General features: G+C 35.6%; 2 protein-coding genes and 1 pseudogene across 2 annotated transcripts; 1 reads left to right on the top strand and 2 right to left on the bottom strand.

Annotated features, from left to right (window-relative positions):
• Positions 1-255: 255 nt before the first annotated feature.
• LOC145577104 (dynamin-related protein 4C pseudogene) lies at positions 256-2297 on the bottom strand (annotated as a pseudogene).
• A 3088-nt stretch (positions 2298-5385) lies between these two features.
• LOC145577103 (F-box/LRR-repeat protein At3g59200-like) lies at positions 5386-5922 on the bottom strand. The gene has a single exon (XM_081634776.1). The coding sequence runs from the start codon at positions 5920-5922 to the stop codon at positions 5386-5388; it is 537 nt and encodes a 178-aa protein (XP_081490902.1).
• A 5154-nt stretch (positions 5923-11076) lies between these two features.
• On the top strand, positions 11077-19474 carry LOC145574303 (ALBINO3-like protein 2, chloroplastic). Its single transcript, XM_081632058.1, has 14 exons — positions 11077-11520; positions 12004-12110; positions 12973-13100; positions 13184-13255; positions 13583-13684; positions 15242-15301; positions 15544-15609; positions 16064-16111; positions 17162-17338; positions 17898-17953; positions 18038-18155; positions 18354-18440; positions 18829-18938; positions 19077-19474. The coding sequence occupies exons 1-14, from the start codon at positions 11156-11158 to the stop codon at positions 19240-19242; spliced, it is 1662 nt and encodes a 553-aa protein (XP_081488184.1). The 5' UTR covers positions 11077-11155; the 3' UTR covers positions 19243-19474.
• Positions 19475-21059: the final 1585 nt, after the last annotated feature.

Genomic DNA, 21059 nt, shown 5'->3' with positions numbered 1-21059 from the left:
ACTGATCAATTCAACAAAATGTTTTGCCAAGTAACCATTCTTTTGCTTGTTCACTATCGCTTGGTTTAGGCCGGGAAGCCAGATCATAATACCTAAAACAAAACACACAAACTGAAAAGTAAAATAAGACAGCTTAGTAGAAGCATAAACAATAAGCTACTAACTTGCTAATCTGCTAGTGATGCAGCAGTAGCACATAATCTTATTCTTGAAACTAACAGGACGAACGGACTTTCACATGGTTCTGATGAACCCTCATTCAGTAAGAGCAATTCTGTCCATAATCTTTGAGACAACATCCTTAGACTCCTTCAGCAGTTTAATACTCTTGTTCAGCCTCTCTCTCTTTGTTGCTACAGATGGAGACTCCTCCAGCATCCTTTCAATGCCTCCCCCATACGGCCCCATCAGCTCATTCACTATCTCGTACTCTAGTTCTTTGTTCACCAGATTCTGAATACTGAACAGCAGATGCAAGGCCATTGAATCAACAAGTCTTCTTAGAACAATCTTCCAGTAAGCTGTCATCCTAATCTTCATGTCTAAAGCTTGCTGTGCCACATGCTTGTGTATCCTCAAATGCTCAATTTTAACCTCACCAAACCCTTTCATTTTCACAACTGGTTTCTCAGACTCGTCCTCAAGAACCCTCATGAATTCTTCTTGGCTGGTCATCAGCTCAGTCCAAATGGTCATGTACTCAGGATTACAAGTGTAATCAGCAAGCTTTTCCATCTCAACAATTTCCACAACGCGCTTAATAGATTGATCTTTCATCTTATTGATCAGGCTGTTTGCAGCCCTCCTAGTTGAAGAATGAAGCGGTGGGTAATTGTCACAGTGATGCATCAGCACTTTCACCACCACATTTTCAATGTACTGCCACACCTTGTTAACAAAATCCACTGGACTTCCAGAAATTCCCTTAACCTTTCGCTGCAGAATGGTAAGAAACCCCCCACGAGGAAGGAAATTTGGAAGTCCAATACCCTTTGCCTCCTCCAAAACCCGAACCTCTTCCATCAGAAATTTGGTGTTTTCTTCTTCAGTTCTCATAGACTGAAGCTGCTCAGAAAACCAATTAAGCATTTCCGCCAAACGAGCAGTACAATGCATACCAGAATCATCAGGATACTCATCATATTCACCCCTAATCAAAATCTTTCTGAGAGATTCCTTTGCAGACCCCATGATCTGCATAAACACCGCCATTGCCTCTGCCACAGATGATAAATTCTGAGGCATGTTATTCAGTTCAGCAACATTGGCATTCAGTTTTGCATTTATCTGCATAACAATATTAGGCAAACATTTAGAGATTATACTAGCTTGTATATGAACCAACCTTTGAGCCAATACAGGAATCCCCACAATCGAGTCATCAATCCTCGACAGCAAAGGGTGAGACCCAAACAGCCTTGCCTCCTCCAATCGCGCCTCCTCATAAGTTTCCTCCCCAATTCTGTTCCTTACACACACATACCCTAGTCCAATGCTAACATCATCATTCGTAACCTTCTCCAATAAGCCTTCTGGAGCCTTATCTGCCTTAGTCACAACAGCAAGTGTCCTCTGACCAGTTTTATCAACACTCTGAGACATCATAATAGACTCACACGTCGAAAAATCAACTGTTGCAGATAACACATTCAGGACAATACTCTCCTCTGGAGTAATATACTCCATAATAATATCCCGAATTTGTTCATATATATTCTCAGGCTGCCCATGGACAGGAACCCGAGTGATACCGGGCAGATCAACCATTGTTAAATCAGGCACACCATGCTTCTTCACAACTAATGTTATAGGAGCATTAGATATCCCCTTAGCATTACCCGCGATTTCTTGAGTAGCAAAGTTGATAGCATCGGACACATTTGCTTCATCAGTCCTCACATTTTTACCCATGTACTCAAGGAAGAGTTCAGGGTCAGGACTAGAATGATGCTGCAGGCGCATAATAAGCGGAACCCGGGTGCATATACCTTGCCCCCTAGGGAGGCTAATCCCAGCTAAGGACTCTAGCACACTTGATTTGCCAGAGGACTGATCACCAACTACGACGATAGTTGGTAACTGAATCCCTTCATTACTTTCAGGTTTCTTAGCTTGTCGACTGCATCAAGGAGAGGCCGAATACGGTCATTGTAAGAAGAAATCAGGGGTGGTGGTGGGGTGATATCAACATCTTCTGTATGAAGTGGTGTGTGAATTGGTACAAGTGACTTGCTATCGTCGTTAATGTTTGTTTTTGAAGCTCTACCACTGGATTTTGGTTTGTTTTGTAGTACCATTTTTTTAGGCAGTTGGTAAAAGCACGTAATCTAGTTACAAGTAGGAAATTGTTGGTTGTTTCTGTTGTATGAACGATGAAGTATGAGTATTTATAGTGAAATGTTACGAATTTACGAGTGATTTGGTGGAAGTTGGAGTGTTGCATGCTAATGTAAATGTAAATGAAGACCTTTGGATAACCCAAAAAATTAAAATGATTAGGAGTATCTATGCATAAGTAATTACAGTAACAAGACATATTTTTGAAGAAGGGAGACAAGCAGGTTGCAGGGCAATTATTGGTGTTCAGTAAAAGAAGTGGGAGACGTTTGGTTTATTTAAGCTTGTTAAGCAGTGAGTATTGATTAATGAGTTTATGATTGTTAATACCATTAAATCATTACTCATATTTAGATGTGGAATGGGAAATGGTTGATATTCTAGTACTGTGGGTGGAGTAATTACAGTAGTCGTTTGTGGAGTAGCAAAAACTTTTAATTAACCCAAATTAGTTTATTCATATGAAGTTAATACTTTAATGTAGTACTCTTTTTTGAAGTTAAAAGTCATGATTTGAAGTACGGAGTTCAAAGTGTCTTTTTTTTAACTACATCCAAAAGCTGAGTATAACATGACACTTAGGGCCTGTTTTGATTGTTTGAACTGAGCTGAACTGAATTAAATATTTACTAAGAGAAGGAAATTAAAAACTGAATTGAACTGAAAATACTTTGAAGAGAACAGGCCCTTAAACTTGTACGGATTACTATATACCATATACGGAGTAGAAATCTATGTTGTAATAGATTAGTATAGATCTTATATATTTAAATCCCAAAAATGATTTAATGAGTGTAATTGCCTTGACACAAGCCCAACACATAGTGTACATATGTTTGATGTACCTAATGTAAATGATTTTTGTAAGGTAGGAAAAAATACTACTACGTAATAAATCGGTATATCTTACAAGTCAATCTATTCCAAAATTCTTTGCTATACACTTGGCCAACTAAGCTAGTTGCAACATCTATATATTGTACGAATATATAGCACTTAAAAAATGAACATACGTTTTCAAAGCCCCATGGTTACAAAAAAAACTCCGCAGTTCTTACAAAATTAAACTCCGCATGTTCATTTCAGATGGACATATAACAAAGGGTGACTCTGCTAGTCGCGAAGTCTACAGATTTGTGAGAGTTGCAGCTTGCAACTACCTTAATATTTTAATATGTTCAAATGCCTTGAAAGTTTTCCATCTACCTAATTCTAGCAAACAACCAGTGACTAGAAACAAAATGAAAGGGGAAACATCATTTCATAGTTTTTTTCTTTTTAGGCTTCACACTCTTGACAAAAGACACCATCTTCTCATCAATCCTTCCGTTAGTGAAGAAATTGGCTAGTCTTGTATCATCTTCATCCCCCTCTTGGTTCTCAAGCAATACTTTTTCAAGGGCATGCCGCCAACAAATGATGGCAGGTGTCTTCCAACAACCGCATTTTTTCACTCCTTTCAGTGGCTTCTCGTACATGAACTGAAAAACAGAAGATCAAGAACAAATTTACAGTTTTGAATCATGCACTCCCCAGTTCTCTTTTGAAGCATATTAAGGAAAAGTTTGTCATCTTCCATAATACCCTTGTTGAAAATGGCAAGCAACAATGTAAATAAACAAAGTTCATAAACAATGGCAATCTCTTTTGAAGCATTAGCAAGCAATTGTAGGTGTCAAATGCCAAAAAAAATTCATCTCACACTAAGCACTAACAGAAGTCACATGATATATAATATGCACTAATTTATCTTGAACAAAACATGCATACATATTATGCAATTATGAGAGTTGAGCAGAGATTTATGTTACTGTATGCATGATTACTATACATGATTCTGTTATAGTTGCCTTATTTAGCATTGTCTACATATTATTTCTTCGAAAGTGAGTTATATATGATCCCAAAATTTTCTCAATAGCATCTATTTATGAATTAAGTGGTACAAAAGGCACATTTACTAGGAATCAAATGGAAACTGCAACTACAGATCATATGATTTACAAGAGAGGATGAAGTACCTTAAGCACTTTGTAAATTGGAATGAAGTCGTTATATATAGATATAGACTCTGGACGAGGTGCAAGCCACAAAAGAGCCTCGACAAAGGTGACAGGACTACAGGAGTACGTTTTATAAATGATGCACGAAGTGATACTATCAAATGCTTGATGCCATGGAGGGGAGGGCGAGACTTCATCCTCACTTTTTCTGGAACTATAAGATCCTTTATTGACAAACACAACACCACCAAATACAAATCATTAATTTTCCAATCCAATAGACATAAAAGCAATGTGATGAAAACACTAAAAAGAAATACAAAATGAGTCAAGGAAGAACCATTCCTTATATTACCTCTTCAAAACCAACACAGATTGACAATTGTTCACTATTGCCTAGCTTGGAGAGAAACTTAACGAGTCTAGCATACCACTTATCGTTCTTAATATCAGCCTTTAGGTAAACGGTAGCCTTCGTCAACTTGAAAGAACACTTTCCTTGAAAGGTTATAAGATCATCATCTGCGTAGTGAAAGATTTTCAAGTTGGGAGTATCAATTTGAATGGTTAACAAACTCCTACAACGCTCAAATTCCAAACAGGTTAGATGTTGACTTGAAAAGGAAACGTCTTCTAGATTGTGGCACTCATATAGAAACAATTTTTCAAGGACAGGAGCATCTTCAAGAAGCGTATTCAATTCAGAATCATACAAGCTAGAACCAACTAGTTTCAGAAATTTCAAATTCTTGCAATCAGAAAACTCAATCTCGGATGACTGTAAAACTTCTTCCCACACGTCTTCATACACATAAATGAACTTCAAAAGACTCGGTGCATCAATCACAATCACCTCAAGCTCATCACAATTTTGCCCAACATCAAGCTTCACAAGTTTAGTGAGACCAAACACTTCAAGCCTTGTAAACCCCTTGCAACTTTTCACAGCTAAAGCCTCAAGATTAGGGATGCTAACAGCAAGACTCCCCATAAAACCCTCATCTAAATAAACATTCACGAGGCTAAGCTTTGTCACAGAAGGCAATTAGGTATTTGCCAAAGAAGCCGAAATCAACTCACACCCTTTCAAATTCATCTTAGTGATGGAGTTCACACTAAGCACACTCTTAGGCAAACTATACCTAGGACCATCCCTACCACCAATTTCCAAGCTTAGTGTTTTAACGCGACAACCAACAACACAATCAAGCCAATGATCCAACCGCGACTTCGACTCCAACTCATACTGAGGTATATAAAGTTTGAGCACTTCCAACTTCGAAATCGACCCCAGGGTTCTATCAAGAAAAGCATAAAATTCCTCCCTTTCCTTAACAATTGACTCCCTTTTCATTCTAGCAGAATCATCATCATCACTAGGCAAATCATCCACATCCAATAAGCTATTAAGGTTAAACCTTCCAAAATCAAAAATGGGTAATTGAATCCGTAATGCACGCCAACTGCTCGATAAAATGCTAGTTCTAGCTGCATCCCTAGTTGACAAATACGAAAGTATATGCGTTTTAATGGGTTCTGGTAAATTAGATATTCGTTCTGAATTTTGAATCCTCTTCTCCATATCTAATGCAAAATATGATAAAATGTACCAGCATTAGCAATATGATATAGAGCAGTTATACTTTGATATTAATATATAATCTTGTTGTATACAGAAAATATGAGATGGGGAAAAGGAAAAATTGCAGAAAATTTAAAGTTTGATAAAGAATTAGCGTTTACCTTAGAAATTGGAGCAAAGATGAATGTAAAAACCCTAGATAAAAGTGAATTGTGCTGTCTTCAATTTAACTGCTGTGTTGAGGCTTCTTGTTTGGTAAGCAGAGTTTTGGAAACTTTTTAGCTTATAGCATTATTTAAGATTTCATTTTAAAAAGCTAATTTGGGTATTTGGTTAATACAACTATACAAGTATGAGTATCTTATTAAAAGAGTTGTGAGACCTAAAAAGTTCCTTGTAAGAGCTTTTTATAATTAGTTTATTAAAGAATTAGATTTTGGGTATTAAATATAAATTACACTAACACGACTAACAATAAATATCTATTTACCAAACACTTTTATAATAATCAAGTCTTTACAACTAGCTAGTCAAAAAAGCTAGTCAAACCAGTTAATACAATCCGCTATATTGATCAGCTAACACCTAATTACCAAAAAGGGTCATAAATTACACTACGATATTTTCGAATAATACACATAGTACTATATTTTCAAAAGTAATATGAATCAAATGGCATATGAGTAAATAAGTGGATAGCTTTGGTTAAAATATAACCATGAATAACAATCTAGTCATTCAAAATGCGAGGGAATGATAATGTCAATAAATGAATTATCACTCCAAAGGTCCCTTCAAATATATATGTAATCCATATATAAATAAAATATAGTATACTCGTGCAAGCACAATACACATTCACAATTAACTTTAGGTATACTCGGGTGATCGAAGCTAAGAGCATGGGCATTGGTGAGTCACAAGCCTACTCACAACACTATCTCTCTTCTTCTGAGCTACCTTACCATTGCATACGGTGACTCGTTACATACTCACAAAGAGGGGAAGCAACGTCTGTTGATGCTCTGATGAGTAACTGACATATGCATGGGCTTTGCTGACTCTTTTATAAAGGAATCTCATATTTATTTGTTGGTCCAATTACCACATGACAACTCATCCAAATTGCTGAACATTTGCATGAGATGTTGTTTTAGTCCAACAGCTCTCCAACGGCTCTATTATTTGGAGCCTTTCGTGTTGATATTATTACTCTAACGGTAATTTTTCACTTCATTTAAACATATTTCCAAAAAATAATTTCACCAACGGTATAATTATAATTTTATCTATAAATAGAGCCTAATATTGATATAGTTTTTCACCCTTAAAATTTCACTCTTCTTTTTTCATTATAAAAATATTTTGTGATTATGGATCTTAATAATCCTAATTACGGAAGTGGTTCCTCTCAAAATAATCCAAATAACCAATCTTCCAATTCTCCAAATTTTCAAAGTAATTTTCATTTTGATCCAAATAACCCTAATAATCCAAATGCTCAAAGGATGTTATTTTATAACATTCCTAACCAACCAACGCATCCAAACCAACAATTTGTACAACAATTCCCAAATCAATTTCCAAACCAAAATTACACCCAACAATTCTCAAACCAATTTTTAAACCAAAATTTGCAACAAATTCCCCAAAATTATCCTTCCGGTTTTATGTTCCCAATGTCGCAACATTATGGTGTGAACCAAATAATTCAAAACAGTCCAGCAACTCCCGAGGGAGAAAGAAGCAGTAACTTAACCCCACCCGATGATCCAAGGGTTCCACAACAAGCCAATGATGATGCTGATGGTGTTGGTGATGATGATGTTGTTCAAGGTCCCCACGGGAGCAACACTAATGTTAGGGCAGAAAAATGGGGTGCAAAAGAAGATGATGCCCTCGTTTCGGCTTGGGTAGAATGTGCAGTTGAAGATCCAGAGACGGCAACTGATCAAAGTTTGGCCGTAATGTGGAGGAACATAAAATCCCTTTATGATCAAGCTAGAGAAGAAAATCCATCCACCATGCGCCCTAGAACTTTAAGATCTATTAAAAGTCGGTGGGCAAGAATAAATAAAGATGTGAGTATATGGGTTGGTTGCTATAGTGAAGCGAAAAAAAGGTATAGGAGTGGTACCAACACTCATGATGAAATGACCGAAGCTCATGAAATATATAGAGGTACCTGTAATGGTTCACGCTTTGGTTTAATTGGTTGTTGGGAGATGTTGAGAGAGTTAGACAAATGGAAGCCAATGGACCTGGATTTACCTTCTAGTGATGGTGGCAATTCGAAAAGATCAGAACCAGATACTCCAACTGATGAAGGTCCAAAAACTCATACTCGTCGCCGCCGTCCTGACGAGGTGAAAGCATCTAAAAGAAAAGGTAAATCTGTTGTCAATTCTGGAATTCAAATTGGGGGTAGTTCTGAAATTAAAAATTTAGAGTCGTTTACTCAAGCCCTATCAGAGATGAATGTAATGAAAGGTCAACACAAAGATGTTGATGAAAGGCGAATTGATGTAGCAGAACGTATGCTAGAGTATCAGAAGGAGCGAGATGCCATCAAAGCTCGGAAGAAACAAGAAGAAAAAAGGTTCAAGCTATTTAGTGTCCTTCTTGCAAAACCAATTCTATCTGAAGAAGAAAAAGAAATATATCTAAAATTAAAGCAAGAATTTGCACATCTTCTAGGCTAGTTTAAATATCAATTAAGGTAGTCAAACTACATGATGCTCTTTGTTTATTACCCAATAAATTATATCTTGTAAATAATAATAATATAAAATTAGCTCAATAATGAGAAATGTTGTAAAATATGACCGACATGCAATGCTACATTGAAATGTCACATGTTGACAAGAAATCTGTAAGCAATAATATCAGAGAATCTCATCTTTTACTGTTTTGCGTACCCATACATTGAATTGTCATACAAAAGAAATCTACAAACCTTATCAGAAATGTAATCTTTTTGAGTTGTTTATCCATTCAATGAATTACCAATGTAAAAAAATCTGTAAACCTTATCGAAAATCATATCTCATATACTTGTGTGCCCATATATCATAATAATTACCATCCATTTTTTTGAATAATTTTAGAAGTTATAAATAAGGGGGCTACACTTCATATTTCAATACATAAATATAAGTATTATTTCTACAAAAAAAAAAAATAACTCTCTCTTCCTCTCTACCAAAAAATATTACAAAATGAACTCTGATTCAAATTCTTCTAGTTCATCTAGTTCTGGGTTATTTGATTACATGGTGAACGACTATGTAGAGTGGCATGAATCAATTACCCAAAGGTGAAAAGAAGATGAATTGATCGAGGAAGCGATCAATACAGCTGTTGTTCCCTTTGTAACATCAACTTATCAGACCCCTTTCACTCTTGAACCTACGTACCAAAGGTGGTATGTACCAAGAGATCGAGAATATGCTGATATTCAGTTATATAACGATTACTTTAGTCCCCAACCATTGTACCCTGCTAATATGTTTCGTCGACGGTTTCGCATGCGTAAGAATGTGTTCACACGCATTGTTAATCAACTAAGTGAAAGTGATGTTTACTTTCAACAAAGGCCGGATGCCACCGGAAGACTAGGTGCATCCCCCCTCCAAAAATGCACTGCAGCAATTCGAATGTTAGCATACGGTACATCTGCCGATGCAGTTGACGAGTATCTTAAAATCGCGTCAAGTACTGCAAGAGAAGGTCTGGCTCACTTTGTTGAAGGGGTCGTAACTCAATTTGGACCAGAGTACTTGAGGAGGGCAAATACTATGGATACTGAACGGCTCCTCCGTGAAAGTTATGCTCGTGGATTTCCTGGTATGATGGGCAGCATTGATTGCATGCATTGGGAGTGGAAAAATTGTGCGCGTGCATGGAAAGGAATGTATCAAGGTAGAAGTAAAACAGCAACGGTGATCTTGGAGGCTGTTGCTTCGCAAGACTTGTGGATATGGCACGCTTTTTTTGGAACCCCGGGTTCTTGTAATGATATAAATGTCCTCCAACGGTCGCCGGTGTTCTCTGATATATGTGAGGGAAAAGCTCCAGAGGTTACCTTCAATGTCAACGGAAATACATACAATATGGGTTATTATCTTACAGACGGTATCTATCCGAAATGGGCAACATTTATCCCAGCAATCAAACATCCACAAACTGGTAAGCACAAATTATTTACCAAGAAGCAAGAGAGTTATCGAAAGGACGTTGAACGTGCCTTTGGAGTGTTACAAGCTCGATTTGCAATAATACGTCAACCAAGTCTAGCATGGTCGACCGAAATTTTATGGAAAATTGTAATGGCTTGTACTATCATGCATAATATGATTGTTGAAGATGAGCGAGATGGATATTTGCATTATGATGCAACTGAATTTATCAATGATCAACCGCAAAATGTAGCTGAATCATCAACTAGTAACAACAACCAACCATTTACTGTGAGAAGTGGACGATTGGATAGGCTCAATCTAAATGGTTATATGGAAAATAGAAATAATGTTCGTGATAGGGAGACCCATATTGCACTAAAGAATGACTTGGTTGAACATATATGGGGACGTTTCGGCAACGAATGAAGAGATGACAAAAGTCGCTGTTAATGAATATTGTATTTTAAATTTTAATGGATGTCTTTGCTAAATAAACTATGTTATTAATATATTGTATTATTTTTGTACTTTTCATTTCAAAAATTAGAAATTTTTTTTTATTAATATTGTACTATTTATAATGCTCTAATTAAAAAGAAAAAAATTAAAAATGTCTAACTTTTTTTAATTAATTATGTAAGTTTAAAAATTACAAATAAATAATAGAGATTAATACATGTTTTAAAAAATATAAAATAAAACAAGAGTGAGAAAGATAAAATGATGGGGTAGTTAGGAGAGAGAATGGTGAGTAACTTCACCATTGTAGATAAATAAATAAGGTGACTCACACTAGTAGCTTAAGATAGAGGAAGGTGAGGTGAAAGATGATAAATAAAAAAGATAAATAAAAAAGATAGTTGAAAGTGAGGTGGAGAATGGTGAGTAACCTCACCAATGCCCATGCTCTAAGAGGGCATAACTAAGCCACGCTAAAGCCAAAAAAATAAATTTTTACATCACCTCTATTTTTCCAGAAATGGTAAGATGACCCAAGTCACACAACCCCTTTCTTCTCCGTATTTAAAAATTGACCAATCCCGCCGCCATTAATGGCGACCTCGAGGCTCATCTCCGGCCACCTCCGCCGCAATCATTTCTCTCTCCTCCGCCCATTCCTACTTTCTCTCTCCTCTTCTCCACACCCTTCGCCGCCATTACCGACCACCTCCGATCACACTCCCTCCTTCTTCTCCCCCTCCACGACGTCGTTTCGCTACTTCTCCTCTCAACCTTCTGGCTCGGACTTCACTCACCAGCTCAACTCGGTCACTGAATCGGAGCTTCGTAGATTAGGGTTTATCGACGGTTCTCAGATTCCTGATGTTGTTAATCGCCTTCTAGATGATTCTGTTCTTCCGATTCGTTATTTTGTCTCTGTGCTTGATGGTTTCCATGACCTCACTGGTCTTCCTTGGTAATTCGATTAAGTTTATAAGATTTTTTTGTTTTAATGTTGTGATATCAATTTTGTTGGTCAACATTGGTTGATGTTTATGTTTATTCAATTTGTAGAATTATGATTGTAATTATGTTTATTGATTTCATTTTGGTGGAACTTTATAGTATTGGCTAATTTCTGTGATAAATTATGCATATTATTCATATAAATTGATCTTCTTTGGTAGTTATATCACTTGTATATTTTAATTTTTGTAAGTGGATGAAATTTTCTTGTTGGGATGAATATAAGGCGATGTTCTCTAATGTGCTGAAAACTTGAAATACCAATAGAGTTTATGTTAATTTTCAGACGAATCGTAAAAATAGTAATTGTGTTTGTTGTAGTTCGTATTGATGCCTAATAAACATTTGGGTTTATGGTTCATATATATGCTACTGAATTTCGACTATTGATCATTTCTTATTTGTAATTTTGGGTTTTTTTTTTTTCGGAAAGGTGGATAGTAATTGCATCATCAACTGTGGCTATGAGGATTACATTATTTCCCTGGATAGTGTTGCAGCTTCACAAGATGAAGCAGATTGGCGAGATGCTCCCGAAATGTATGTTATTATTCCCTCCGTCATCAACTCGTTATATATCTGCACTTCTGCAGTTTAGCTCTTTTGGTTGTTAAAGGCAACTTGATTATGGGTTAAAACAGATTATTTTAGTTTTCTGATCACTCTTTTAAACTTGGAACGATTGTAGAGTTTACATTTTAAATGGCTATTTAGCAAAATAAGTTCCAAGGATAAATCGAGACAAGGATCACGTAAGGCATTGAGAACTCTTTATTCTTATGTATGTTGTTTTGATAGACAAGGTGGACTATCAACTTCAAACTCCCTGGAATAGTTACTAAGTCCATTTAACTTTGGATAGGTGGGGTACTTGACCAATGTGTGCCTGATGTTTGGTTCATGTGGCTTTGTTTTCACCATTGGCATTGGCCTAACTAATAGCTTGTAGTTGGCTTGCAATTTAAGAACAATTACATGTCAACTGAGGCTTTTTAGGTGAAACTATAAAAATTGGGGACTTTATTTGCTAGTTGTATATTTAGTTGAACAACCTCTCTTAGAATACTGAGCCTTGTTTTCAAAAAGAATACTGAGCCTTTTATATCAGAGCTGACTGCTGAATGATTTTTCCACAATTGAGAATATTGGTATTGACCATAGTGCCCTTTTGGGAATTTTCTCTTAATCATTTATGTGGAATTGATAACTAGCTTGCTTTAGGCACAAATCACACAATCATTACATACCTTCTGTTTGGGCAAAATAGGTATTATGGAATATGGACTAGCTTTACTTGAGAAAATTTGGTGCCTTTTTGTCTGTACTTAAAATATTTTTCTTTGATCACCATGACAAACATTTCATACTGGTTTTTCCATTGTTGCCATTTGGATTTTTGAAGTGCCTCCTCCAATCCCGCCACCTTTCTCGGGAAAAAGTTACGTAGATCAGTTCTCTCTTTTTCGGAGGGAAAGACAAGCGCTAGGGTGTCCTTCGTATTTGTGGTTTCTGGCATCGTTTGCAGTCCAGGTCAGCTGAAAGTGATTGTGCTATAGTTTTTTTAGGAAGGTGAATGTTTTTGACACTTTTGCCTGCTTTGCGTTGGTTTGCAGATCCCATGCTTCATCTTATGGATGGCTAGTATCCGGAAAATGTCACTGGATCTGTATCCAGGATTTGATACTGTAAGTCACTGGCAACTTTGAGTGTTGTGATAATTCTTTACGTGATGCTTTGCCCTCTTAATACTCATTTGCTTGTGTTCCAAGGTCTCATCGGTTTTTTCATGCTTGAGGGGGGATGTGGTTGTAAATGCCCAGGTTTAGTGGTGGCATTCTGGCATATAGCTCAAAGTTTAACTCTTGTATAGATGGTTCCACACTTCCACTCCATCAAGTTTTTTTTTTTTTTTTTTTGGTCTTACTGCAGCTGACATTTAGTATTTATCCTATAAGTTGTGATATTTTCTTTTTAATTTGCTACTCAATAAGGTTAAAATGTAATTTCTGCAGGAAGGAATCTTATGGTTTCAGAATTTGACTGAAGTACCAAATGGTCCTTTTGGGCCCATCTTACCTCTACTTATTGCTGGTTTGCATTTTTGTAATATCCAGGTACCGGATATTTCCTTCTCTTCATTCTCAGTTTCTCACTAGTTAAAAAAGGTAACTGTGACTTCTAATGAATATATTAAAGTTATTAACATCCTTATTAGAATTTACATCTGAAAATCTGTGTGGTTGTGTCCCCATTACCAACTTATTAGTGAATTTTGGCTTTTTATAAATTATCCAAGCTCAACTATTAATTTTGTATTTGTGTTCTGATTGGTATTTCTGGAGTAAACCTTTAGTGTGTTTAATTTTTGGTCCAGCCATCTCTAGGTGGATTATGGGTGACATAATACAGTAGCCTTAATTACTTTTCTTGTCATGTGCTGAACTGACCAAATTTTATTAGGGAAGGATCTAATATATAAATCTTAACCTGGTGCAATTTGCTGCCCTGCCCCTTGCAATTTGAGCCCGGGCTCTAAAGGTGGTCAGTGACTTATTGGTCTCTTGCATTTGACTAAGCAGAAGATGGTCATTTACCCCCCTCCCAACAATACTCTCTGTTCCTTGTTTGATAATTCAGGCTTGTTTGGCCTCTATCTCACCACTGTTTTGGGAAATTTGGGTATTAGACTTTTTGAGAGGCTTGCTTTTGTGCTCTGGTTTATTTGATGTATATTGTTACCATGGCAAGGCTTTTTTTTTTTTTTCTGAAAGTATAGAATTATAATTTTGACATGTATATTGTCGTACTTATCTAATAATTGGCTGCCATTCCAGAATTCTCATGTTTCTAGCTTTTTTCTGTGGGATGGGATCTATGGAAAAGAAAATCTTATAAATAAAACTTAAATATTTGTTTAGATAGGCACAAGTTTTTGAATTCTTGGTATGTTGATTGTACTGTAATGGTTTCAGTTTGTTTTGGATTCTATGTCAAGTTTTGGACATGTGTAAGTCAATTTATTCAAAAGTCTCTATTAATTTCTAAAACTCCTATCTTAGATTCATGTCCATTTAAATTTTAAGGTGTTAGGTTTAATAAAACTGTTGAACAGATATCTAGTCCTAATAGCACTATGCATGCTGGTCTGTGATAGTCATTGATGTTGCCTGTTGATTAGATGAGTCCTGTGAGTGTTGACCAACCAGATGGTCCATATCCCTGTTTAGAGCTAAATTTAGAAAAAGGTTGTATTTGTGTCTTACGTACTCCGTAATTTCTTTTCTGCTTATGTATGGCTTCAGACATATACATTGTAGAGCTGAAGGTGCATCTTTTGAAGTAAAATTAAGAACATTGTTACTGCATGCATCTTTCAAAATCTGCAACAGTGAGCTTCTTTCTGAAACTATGGGATATTGACCAAACTGTGAACTTTCTGACTACATTGCCTAAAATCTACAATACTGTCACTCAGGAATCTGAAATATGTAAGGTTGTTTCAGCTATTAACCTATTACCATCGATCTATTTTAATTTTGTTTATTGGAAATTTCCTGTCTCTATTTTATTTTTTCCCCTCTAGCTACTGAAATAAGTGAAATCAATTTTATGGGCTGAAATCAGTGAAATGCATTCTGAGCCCTTTTTTTTTTATTATTATTATTTGTCAGATAAATTTTAGGTCCTCTTTTGCTTCAGAAGAAAAAGGAATGCTTCAGCTGTTAGCCAAAGTGAGTGACATATTTTTATCGATTTTGATGTGTTTTATTGTCTTCTATAGAACTGTATAATATTGCAGAATGCTTTCTTGGAGAGATTGGGGGTTTCTTTTATACTGTATATATCATTTTTATGGATGCAAAAACCTGCCTGGATATGGAACTTGTTAGCTTTACATGTATACATTTATGGGTTCTCATAAGTATATTACATCCCTTCGTTTTTTTTTCCCCTTTTCTTTCTCTGGCTGCAGTTGTACAAGAGGTATTTGGAATTTCTAACATTACCGATGCTATTTGTAGGATTTCATATGCCCCAGGTTAGTTTTCTTATGTAATATTCTGCTGATCTCTGTTTTGATTCTCTCTTTCCTCCCCGATCCCATATTATTAAATATGATCTTTATATTGAATGCTTCGTATATGAGTATATGACTAAAGGCCAAAACATAACTAGAAAAAGGTAATAATTTGTTTACATCGTCTGTTTTGAAATTATGAGAAGTGTGCCATTTGAGCTAATTAATTTTGATTTGCTGAATGGAATTTTGGAACCTTCTGCTCATATTGAATAACTTTTTTGTATTCTGAGCAGAAGTGATTTTGTTGCATGAGAACTGTGATGGAGTATTATACTATTAATATGTGTCGTTGAGAATAGAATATGTGATGTTTTTAGCTGTGAACTGTGATGCCTTAGTATTCTATCTCTATTTTCTCATAGGATATCAAACTTCTGTAATGTTTCCATCCTTATGTCAATTGTTTTGTCAGGGAAGTCATGTCTATTGGGTGACCAACAGTTCTCTAAGCCTTATTCAGGTCAGTATGTCCTTTGTTTTCTTATAGAGAAGAAAAATGTGAGAACTTGTAGCTTTGGTTTTTGATATTTTATTTAATCGCATGTGCACCTACTTCCTAGTCTCTACCTTAAATAGAGGAAAAAAAGAATAGTTCTAGAAATTAATGGAAAGAACCCAATAAGGATATTACTATCTTTAATGTTACACTTTTGGCAGACTTTGGATTCTTAAGTCATGCTTATATCTCATGTTATCTTGTAATCCTTCTTGCTGGCCTCACTATTGAGCTTGTAGGCTGTGTAACACCAAGTTGGGATATGGGCTATATTGTATATATTAGCTGATTTGCTTTTGAATCATGTCATACAAGAAGTGATCCTAATTGTCCTGCCTTCCATTAATTCCATAAATGCATAAGGTTAGCTTGAGTGCTATTAAGAGAATGCCTGAGGGCTATTTCATTGTGTCCATTGTGGAGCATGTGCCTTCTTGAACTAATTCTTCCCCCAGGTGTCATAATAGGAACTGCTTACTGGGTTCTTGATATTTCTGGTGTTGGAGTTATTTGTTGTCTTCTGTTTAAAACCATATGCTTCAGAGTGTAACATTATTTGTCTGCAATTGGTTTCTGTCTTGTCCTAAGTTTCCTATTTACAACTATATTTAACATGGTTTTCTTCCTAAATTCTTGAGCCTCCCCTCTTGATAAGCCAACCTTATTGTACTTATAGTCTGAACTGGACATGTTAAACACTATCACCACCAACCTCCTCTTCCCCATCACACATCCATCTCCAAATACCCGTAGAACAAAACGAAGCTTATAGACCTCTAGTACCATGATTTATTTATAGCTTCTGTATTCTCTGGCTTTTTTTTTTTTTTTTTTTTTTTTTTTTTTGAGGTGGGTATCAGTGGCAGAGGCAGAGACTGATCACTTAGCTTCACTCGTTGCCATGAATGAGGTGCCCCCCTTCTGTATGAACCTGCCTTGCGAACTTATTTTATTTTGTAGGTTACAAACAATTCTCTGATACATAGCTCATTTATTGTTTACTAAATGATACAGAACCTTTGTCTGCAAAACCCTGCTATTCGCCAAAGGTTGGGTGTACCCTTACCCAGCAAGGGTGAAAATGTGGATGTTGATCATGAAAAGAATGTAAGCGGGTCTGCACTTCTGGATGCTCCAAAAGAACATGGACATGTCTCTGCTTTCAACTTATCCTCTGAACAACTGGTTAATGTGAGTGCATTTCATCATAAACCCTTCAGAGGGTCCCTATATATATGAAAAAGAAAAAACTTTTGTGTGCACCTACTTACAATAAAATAAGTATACATCGAACAATATTAGGGTAACTTTTAGCCAATTTAGGGTAACTTTTTGCGCTTTTTGGGTAACTTTAAACCTGATACAATTTTAAAGTAAATAGGCAATGAGATAAAGTTTATAAGGGGTAATATAATTACTTCCAAATTTTCATCCACTAAAATTTGATTTTCAGTCATAAAAAAAGTAGTATTACTTTACCAATTAAGTGTAGATAACTTCTATTTGTACTGAGCCACTTTTATACACATTGAGGTAACTTTTATACATATTGGGGTTGATCATTTTAGGGCAACTTTACAACGGATGTATGATAATTATTGTACACCTGATTTTTTAAAAATTTGTGTTGAAAAAGTTACATGATAGTCAGATTAGTCACTAAATGAAGATATTGATTAACTTTACCTTGAACTTGTAGAAAATCGTGTGAAATAATTTATTTTTGTTTTAATATTGCAATTTCAAACAGCTTTCAGTTTCCTACTTGTGTGCGGGAAGAGTCAATAGAGCACTTCCGTTGCTGAGGTAATATTATTATTATCAGTAATTATCTTTGATTGGCCTCATTGCATCTCTCTGATTGCTTAACTGAACTACCTCTTACAATAGACTGGCACTTGACAAGGATCCTGAGTGTTATTCAGCTTTGACTGTAATGGGACAGACTATGCTACAGCTGAAAGACTATGAAAATGCTGCTGAGTATTTAGAATCTGCTATTTCAAAGGTTTGATTTTGCATGTCTTTGGATGAATGTTTACAACATGGGTGTCATCTATTTATGTTCATTAATCCAATTCTTGAAGAGGATGGCTTGTGTGAATTTTAATGTTATTTTTGGAAGTTGCGATCCTAGAAACATTACAACTACCCAGTGCTGTAGGGCAAAGACATTTTCTTTTCCTTACTTTTCTTCTTGTCATAGATTTCTCTTGCGAAACCAACTGATGCTGAGTCGATCGATTTTCTCATTCAAGCATCTATGTCAGCTGGCGCTGCTTATTATCGGCAGGTACACAATCATATTATGCATAAGTTTATAGGTGCTTATTAGCTGTAATACAAGAATGAATTCTGCATATTATGCATAAGTCAATAACATGATGTTCAGTCTACTAGTGACAATGAAATGAGGCACAAGTTCATATTTCTGAATTTGTTTGAATTAGCCTAACAAAGAGCAAAGAGCTGTTTGATGACATTAGGTAGTGAATAATTGGCATCTCAGAGAGACCTTTCTAACAAGATCTATGTTAAATTTGCACTTTTCTAGTGGCCCTGAATCTGTTTATAATGTCCTTGTAGCAAGATGCTAACCTACGTTTCCTGACAATTTTTTTCATGTGTATGTACTAACCTTTTGGTGGTATGCTACCCTGTTATTATGCTATTCTGATCAGGGGAAAGTAGCTGAGTCTTTTGCTCACTTTGAAAGAATGAAGGACATTGAAGTGCCAGAAGAGGCTATTGTGAAGGATCGTTATTATGAGGGTATAATGTGTTTTGCCAGGTACAGAATAGGGTTTTGATTACAGTAGTCTCACGGATGTAGAAGAAAAGTACAAAGAACAGTTGCATATACTTGTTAATACTCTGTATTCTCTGTTTTTTTATTCCAGTTTCTTATATTTATCTTTTCCGATTTCAGTTTCTTACGCATTGAAGGTCGTAAAGAGGAATCTGACAAATATTTGCGCATGGCCTGTGCCTATGATCCTAAATACAGTGTTTATTTGGAGAACTTGAAAAAAGATACCGATAAAGGTGATAATTTTGTTGCTGACCTTGCCAGCAGCCGGAGAGCTGACTATTGAACCTACAAGATGGATACAAAATTTTGTTGTACATTTTTTTCCTTAATTCTTTGAATTTTACCATGGGAGCAATCTCAGCAGTTTTGAACTTGTATATACATGTAATTTATTTTAAGAAATATGATAGGTAGGCTCAGAATGACAGTAAAGCCTGAGAAAAATAATAGCAACATGTAATTCTTTTGTATCAATTATACATAATGCATCTTGTGATTTATCTTCCATTCAATTATCTAACTGGAAGTATTAATTAGTGCTAAATCTCTCTCTAATTCTTTACATAACTAGAGGCTTTTCTTCAAAGTTGGAAGAGGTCGATGCTTCTTGGATCGATGGACATTGATAAAGTCTACTTCATACGTAGTATATGATTTAAATTTAGTGTTGTGTGTAAAGAAAACAAGATGCGTAGTCCGATGTAAGATGAGAAGCGCTAGTAGAGTTGAATAACAAGAAAGGAAAAGGCATTAGTTTGTTCATATGCTGCTAGTATGGTCGAGTCTTTCCCTAAACCTTAACTAATTGATTCTAATGTTGCAATTAATGTGTGTTAGTCACCAGTACTTCAACTACTTTTAACTACTTATGTACCAACCGAATGTGCTTTCGCATGAGTTTTCAATTGACAATGTATGCCTTTAATTATTTTGTCTTTCTTCCCGAAAAGATGATAAGTATAATGTGTACGAGTGTATCTAGAATTATCATGTGAAAATAGTGGCAATAATGTATAGCCTAGTCTTATTTGCTAATTGATTTTTTTAATTATGGTCACATGACTCACATCATTGGTGTGATGTTATCTAATACAAGTAATAATCTACCCATAAACTTTTTATTTTTATTTGTTAGATTTGGAATGGTTTTCTTTCTACCATTAAGTACTTCATATCAAATTTTCAATGTTTAATCTACCCTTCATATTTTCATAATACTATTGTGTAAAATAAGTTTGCTTTGATAAAATAAAAGATGGATTATTCTTGAAAATAGTCTACTAGTTGTTGCCTTGCTGGTGCATAAAAGAAAAATTAAATAAAATTACCTTTATCGGTTATGATATACTCAGCTTCAAGAGTTATGGAGTATTCTATATGTATGAGTAGAAAGAAGAAACAAATATGAGCAATTTAACACTGAGTAATGGCCATTACATATACTCCATACTAAATTTTGATTTTGAAACTGCTACGTTCTTTGTGAATCCAATGATTTCAAACTGTCACATTTATTTAACCACTTAGGGCCTATTCATATTTACTGAATTGAGCTGAACTGAACTGAACTGAACTGATTGGAACTGAACTGAACTGAACTGAACTGATTGGAACTGAACTGAACTGAACTGAATTGAGCTGAAATGAATATTTTATGTGAGAGGGAAATTAAGAGCTGAACTGAACTGAACTGAACTGATTGGAACTGAACTGAACTGAACTGAACTGATTGGAGCTGAACTGAACTGAACTGAACTGAAATTATGTAAATGTGAACAGGCCCTTAATTTATGCCAGTAGCAATCTTTCTCGTTTTTCCCAATTAGTTTGATTCCAGTTGTCAATTTTATAGGATTGGAACCGATGATTGAGGTGGCCCCAATAACCTATTTCATTTACACTTGAAGTCAATCTATTAAATATAAGATATGCGCTTAACTTACAAAGTAATGGAAGAATCAATAATTTTCTTTCTCCAAAAAACCAAGATAGGACAGACGGTAATTGTTGCTTCTAAGTATGTTAATAAACTACAGCAAATCTTGCTAATGATAATCTTGTTGCTTAGTGACTTGCCAATGCAATTAAGACCAAATTCTG

This window comes from Chenopodium album, chromosome 13 (genome assembly GCF_948465745.1).
Source record: "Chenopodium album chromosome 13, dcCheAlbu1.1, whole genome shotgun sequence".
Classification (NCBI taxonomy): Eukaryota; Viridiplantae; Streptophyta; class Magnoliopsida; order Caryophyllales; family Amaranthaceae; genus Chenopodium; species Chenopodium album.
This window is presented reverse-complemented; position numbering and strand designations above follow the sequence as displayed.